This window comes from Mandrillus leucophaeus, unplaced genomic scaffold (assembly GCF_000951045.1).
Source record: "Mandrillus leucophaeus isolate KB7577 unplaced genomic scaffold, Mleu.le_1.0 Scaffold8, whole genome shotgun sequence".
NCBI lineage: Eukaryota > Metazoa > Chordata > Mammalia > Primates > Cercopithecidae > Mandrillus > Mandrillus leucophaeus.
The window spans coordinates 3,829,573-3,835,351 of NW_012108696.1; the positions used below are offsets into that span (position 1 = coordinate 3,829,573).

Below are 5,779 nucleotides of genomic sequence, written 5' to 3' on the forward strand. Positions count from 1 at the left end.
TTTTAAAAAATTAACTGGGCATAGTGGTGGTGGCCGTAGTCCCAGCTACTTGGGAGGCTGAGCGGGGAGGATTGCTTGGATCCAGGAGTTCCAGGCTGAGTTACTACCTGGAGGCGGACAGATAAGGATATGAGGCTGAAAGTCTGGCTTTTCACCACATCTAGGCCCCATGGGTGGGCTTGAGAAAAGGGAGGAGATGGGGCTGTACATGGGTGAGGAGCGGGCAGGAGGGCTACAGCCAGTCCCGCTGGCTCCTGCTGTCCCCGGCCTGCCAGCAGGACCCAGATCCATCCCAGCGGGGGCTGCGCACAGCTCCGCTCTCCTGGGTGGAGCCTGGAGCGCCCTAATTTACAGTCCACTGCAGCATGTCGGAGCTCGCAGGCTTCCTCTCCAGTTGCCAGGGAGCACGAGCCAGTTCTGGAAAAGGGGCCCGGGATGGTGCCAGCATTCCAGGGCCACCTAAATCACCGGCCTGACAGGTGGCGGGAAGGGATTGCAATTCTTTCCCTTGTCGCTGCCACCAGCCAGGTGCTGAGGGGCGTCCTGTCCCACTCTGTCTCAGTCCCAGGGGCTCCGAGTGACCTGCCGGATGGGGACGGCTGCTGGGCCAGCCTGTCCAGGGCTCTCCGCTCCAGTGCCCAGGAATTTGGAGACGGGGCCTGGGCGTGTTTTCCACATGTTGTTGGCTTTGGGGACAGGCCCAGAGAAGGGATAGCTCAAGATCTGCAGGGGGGTTGTGACCAGAGCCGACAGCGCTGAGGGAAGGGCCGTGGGCGGCGGGGCCCAGCTTCCACTTGCTGGCAGGTCACTGGCACGCTCCCGCCCTGCCCTGGGAACTGGGGGAAGCAGAGGCTGGGACGCATCCCAGCCATCTCCCCTCCTGGCTCCCGATGGCCCTAGCCTGATGCACTACCACTTCTGTGGGGCAAGGCTGGTACACTTGGCAGGGACGGCGGGCGGCAGGCAGGCGCGTGTGCGGGGGGCCTTATCTTATCTCCCTTCCTCACTCCCTCCCAGATCCGCCCTCGCTGGCCGCTGTGTCGCCATCACCAAGCCCTCCGGACACTGACACACACATAGACACAGAATTTATTTTTGGACGCATTCTGCGGGCTGGAGGTCCCGGCTGGCACAGGGCTCACACCTTGGGTTTTGCAAACATTTCCCAGCCCTCCAGCCGGCCCATCTTGACCAGGGAGGCCGCTATGCCCAAGTACACGCAGGCGCTGGCGCCGATCCCGTAGCTGTGCGCTGTGGGAGTGGGGAGGTGATGTCAGGGCCGGGTGCGGCTTGGCCGGACCAAGATGCTCCACGCCCTGGCCAGTGCCTACCCTGGGAGCCAGAGTGAGACCCCTGACAGGACACTCTCTTCAGGGATTAAGTCACTCAGGAGGAGGGCCCTAGACTCTGGAGATGTGGAAACTGACGCACACAGGGAGGCTGGAGTCCAGGTCGCTTCCCAGCAGGAACCCAGGCTGTGGGTCCTCATCCCGCCCCACACTGATTGCCTCCTATGAGAGGGACACTGTGCTGCCCTCGCCTGGGGCTGCGGCAAGGCTGGGCACTGGGCAGTGGTGACACATCAGTGTGTCTCAGTCTCTCCTCTGCTCATGGATGCCAGGGCTAGGCCATGCATCTGTCCCGTGGTCGGTGTACCGAGGAGCCTAGACGGTGCCCCCACTTCCCCGGGCTCTCCTGCTCCAAAGCCCCTGGGCCAGAGGAGGAAGGAGGTGTGTCCCACACACCAGGACCTACAGGGACTCACACTCTTTGAAGAGAGACAGGGAGGCTGGCTTGGGGACGGGGAGCAGTTCCAGCCCAAGCTAGGCTACAGTCAAGACCTCAACCCACCTCCAACCTCTGACCAGTTCCAGTGGGAGCTGGGGAGGGACAGGGCCTCCCCAAGGTCTTGACGCAGAGACAGAATAGGCCCTGCCCTCGCACCCTCCCTCTCTGCCTGCCCGGAACCTGCCATCCATCACTCCCAACATGCCAGGCCAGAGCGGCTGAGTTCAAGAAGGCTCATTCACTCCTCCCGCTGGCCCTGAGGGCCCGAGTCTTGGCGGGCTGAGGGTAGGCCAGGGGCACAGGCGGGCACTGACCCTGAGCCTGGGCCCGTGGGAGAGCAGGAGGAGTGGTGTCTGGCTCATGCTCCAAGCGGGTTCCCCTGTGCCAAGCGGGGCCTCCTCCACCAGGGCTGCACCCTCTGATGGCTGCAAAGAAGGCCACTTGCTCCTCCAGGTGACTTTGGGCCAATTCATTCCCTCCCTGAGCCCTAATGCCCTTTTCTGTAAAGTGAAGGTTGCGGGGGCAGCTCCCCTGCAGGGCTCCAGGTGCAGGGAGAGAGCTGGCAGGGCGAGGACCAACATCTCCTCTCTGACTCACAGGCCAGTGGCAGAGACAGGTGGTGACCTTGGTGACCTGTGTCCTCTGACAAGGCATGCAGAAGGAAGGGGACACAGAGTGAGGGTGGCGGGGATGCTGGCTTGTACACAGGTTGGTCAGGACAGTGAGGGGAACAGCATTCCAGGCAGTGCATTGCCATGCAAAGGCCCTGGGGCAGGACTGTGCCTGGCATGTGGGAGGAACAGCAAGGAGGCCCGTGTGGCTGGAGCAGAGTGAGGAGGGGAGGGTGGAGAGGGGACAGGGCAGGTCAGGGAGGGCCCTATGGGCTGAGCTGAAGGCTTAGCGTGGTGGTACACAGTAAGTGCTTAAGCAGCAGCAGCAACTGTCGCTATGACTAAAATGGCTGGTGTTCAAGAAGGCTGCTTTGCTCCTTGTCTGGGATGGAACAGAGAGGGTGGAGGATGAGCAGAGGTCAGGGGTCATTCTGCCAGGCTGGGAGGAAGGTGGGGGTGGGGAGCGGTCCACTCACTGCGTGCCCCCAGAGTCAGGCCTCCGGCGCAGCCACCGAGGAAATAGTTCAGGGGGTCGTCGGGCTTCTCGCGGACCTGGGCGCTGATGCAGGAGGTGAGGCCAAACACGGCCCCGACAGCAGCTGCGGGGTAGATGGGAAGAGTTGGCGCTGAGCAAGGGCCTGAGAGGGGCGCAGCAGGAGCCTCTTGGGCGCTCACTGCCAGCGTCTAGATGGAGACAGACGCCATGGCTCAGCCACTTGCTGTGCATGGCAGCCTTCCGGCCCCAGTCCTGGAGTTGGTGTCCTGGGCCTCCCTACCCTACATGTGTTCCCGATAAAGGAACACCCGACTTTCTCCTGGTGGCCGGCACTGGGGACACAGGCTGGGGAGTGAGGGAGAAGAGGCAGCTGTGAAATGTGCTCCGAGAGCTGCGGCTGTGCCAGGAGAGGGCCCAGCCATGCCTAGACCAGCTTGCTCACCTGCAGTGAACGTGTATTGTCCGACCTTAGCCACTCCTTCAAGGAAGGTGCCCGGAGGATTGAGTATGACTCTGTAGGCAGCGGCGGTCAGGCCTGCGAGACAGAGGGGAGGGAGGCTGCTCAGACCCCATTGCTGCTAAGCCCTTGCTTGGGCGGGCACCCCACTGGGTGGTCTCTCCCTCAGTCCTCATAATGCCCCCCAGGTGGCTCCCAGTAGCCCCCCTTCTTTGCCCATGGTGCCTCTGGCTGCTGAGTGGCAGAGTTGGATTTGAACTCGGGTTTGCTGCTCCAAAGTTGGGGGGCCTCTCACTTCCTTCCCCACTCCCTGCCAGGCCTCCCTTAGCCACTTCCTCAAGCCTGACCAGTACTGGCTCCTGCAGAGCACCTGCTGGGCACCCATCAGCCATGTTGGCCCTAGCTGGGCACCGGCCGGCAGATGGAGACTCATCCACATGGTGGACACAAGAACAGGCCTGAGACCTTGGTTCTGCAGCTGCTTCCGGCTTGCTCAGCTGAGCGGGCCAGCTCAGCGACGCCCCCTACAGGCCCTGGCACCAGGGCCCCAGCTCTGGGTTCCCATCAATGGCTCTATTCTCCTGTGGGGCCCGGGGCTCCTGGGCCTAATCCCCCTTGGCAGCCGCTCTGCTTCCCTCCCTGGCTGCCAACGCCTCCTCCTTGCCACTCTCGACCCCCTCCTGCTGGCAGCTCGGGCCTGGGCTCGTTCTGCACACCTGGCTGCCTGGCTACCGCCCCCGCTGCCCAGCCTCACCCCTCCGGTCAGCTTTTCCATCTCTGCCATCTCCCCCAGCCGCCTGGCCCCTGACATTGGCTTCTATGCATGAGGAGCCTGGGCAGGGGCTGGGCCCAGAACCGAGGGCCAGGTAGGTGGCAGGGACAGAGGTTTGATCCCAGCCCATCGTCCCTGTTGGGAGCCTAGGGGCCTCACTCACCCTCCTGAGTGAGGCCGAGCAGGCCATTAGGCCGCCTCCTCCCAGAATCCACCCAGCTTCACCAGCCCCTCCACGGTGGATGGGCAGATTGAGCCAGCCCGAGCTGGGGCTCCCCAATCCTCCGCCTGAATGCTCCGGGCAGACAAGTGCCCCCCTCCTCCCTACAGCCTTGAAACGTGGCCCAGTTGCAGGCAGGGACCTCCTGCGGCCAGCCCATCCCAGAGAAAACAGAACTGCCAGGGATGGGCCACAAGGGCCCTCATCCTCCTCAGGGCCTGATGGGCTCAGTCCTGTTATCCCCTCCTTCACGGGAGGTGAGGGGACCTCCAAGATGTAAAGCAGTTCTCCAGAGGTCACCAGCACAGCGAGCCTGGACGCCAGGCAGGTCTGACCACAGCCCATGCTTCAACTGCCACGACTGCCCCAGGGGAGCAGGTTCCACCCCAGTTCCCCATCCAGCTTCACGGGACCCATGGGCCTTGCCAGGCCTGGCAGTAACCCCCACAAATAGCACCCTAGCCTCAGATCCAGTCCAGCTCATATTGGTTCTCTCCCTCAAGAGCAACTGGGGGGACTCACATCCAGCAGTGGGGTTCATATTCAGAGCAGCCCAGAGGAGGGACCGTCTGCTTCCCACAAGCACAGATGGGGAAACAGGCCCAGGATGCAGAGAAAGGGACCGCATATAAAAAGTGCCTTGTGGATCTGGTTTCTCCTAATCCCACACCAACCCCTGGGATCCCTGCTTGACCTCAGAAAGGTGGATAGAGGACCAGGTGTGGTGGTTCACGCCTGTAATCCCAGCACTTTAAAAGGCCAAGGTGGGTGGATCATTTGAGGTTAGGAGTTTGAGACTAGCCTGACCGACATGGTGAAATCCCATCTCTACTAAAAATACAAAAATTAGCCAGGCATGGTGGTGCAAGTCTGTAGTCCCAGCTACTCGGGAGGCTGAGTCAGGAGAACTGCTTGAACCCGGGAGGCGGAGGTTGCCGTGAGCCGAGATCGTGCCACTGCACTCTAGCCTGAGAGTGCAGTGGCACTATCTTGGCTCACGGCAAGCTCCGCCTCCCAGGTTCACACTATTCTCCTGCTTCAACCTCTCGAGTTGGGACTACAGGCACCCGCCACCATGCCCGGCTAATTTTTCGTATTTTCAGTAGAGACAGGGTTTCACCATGTTAGCCACGATGGTCTTGATCTCCTGACCTCGTGATCCACCCACCTCAGCCTCCTGAGTAACTGGGATTACAGGCGCCCGCCACCATGCCCAGCTAATTATTATTATTATTGTATTCTTAGTAGAGACAGGGTTTCACCATGTTGTCCAGGCTGGTCTTGAACTCCTTACCCTGGGTGATCCGCCTGCCTCAGCCTTGAAGATTCTTAATGAGAGGGGACTGACAGCCCTGCCTGGGACCTGATGAGTCCTGATCCAGAGCTGGGCCAGCCATGAGATTTTTTTTTTTTTTTTGAGACAGAGTCTCGCTCT

General features: G+C 61.3%; 2 protein-coding genes across 3 annotated transcripts in view; both read right to left on the reverse strand.

Moving 5' to 3' along the window:
* Positions 1-5,779, reverse strand: part of LOC105530058 (alpha-(1,3)-fucosyltransferase 5) — a 77,450-nt gene that overhangs the window by 68,455 nt on the left and 3,216 nt on the right. Inside the window, exons 2-3 of one of the 2 annotated variants that reach the window (XM_011967403.1) lie at positions 3,338-3,430; positions 2,876-2,998 (exon numbers count right to left, since the gene is read on the reverse strand). The gene's annotated coding sequence lies outside the window, so the exon portion shown is untranslated. Of the gene's footprint in view, positions 1-2,875; positions 3,084-3,337; positions 3,431-5,779 lie in introns of both variants that reach the window. The other variant, XM_011967404.1, reaches the window with a different exon arrangement.
* Positions 1,072-5,779, reverse strand: part of NDUFA11 (NADH dehydrogenase (ubiquinone) 1 alpha subcomplex, 11, 14.7kDa) — an 8,291-nt gene continuing 3,583 nt past the window's right edge. Inside the window, exons 2-4 of the mRNA XM_011967401.1 lie at positions 3,338-3,430; positions 2,876-2,998; positions 1,072-1,251 (exon numbers count right to left, since the gene is read on the reverse strand). Coding sequence (XP_011822791.1) covers positions 1,139-1,251; positions 2,876-2,998; positions 3,338-3,430 — 329 coding nt within the window. The 3' untranslated portion in view covers positions 1,072-1,138. The remainder of the gene's footprint in view (positions 1,252-2,875; positions 2,999-3,337; positions 3,431-5,779) is intronic.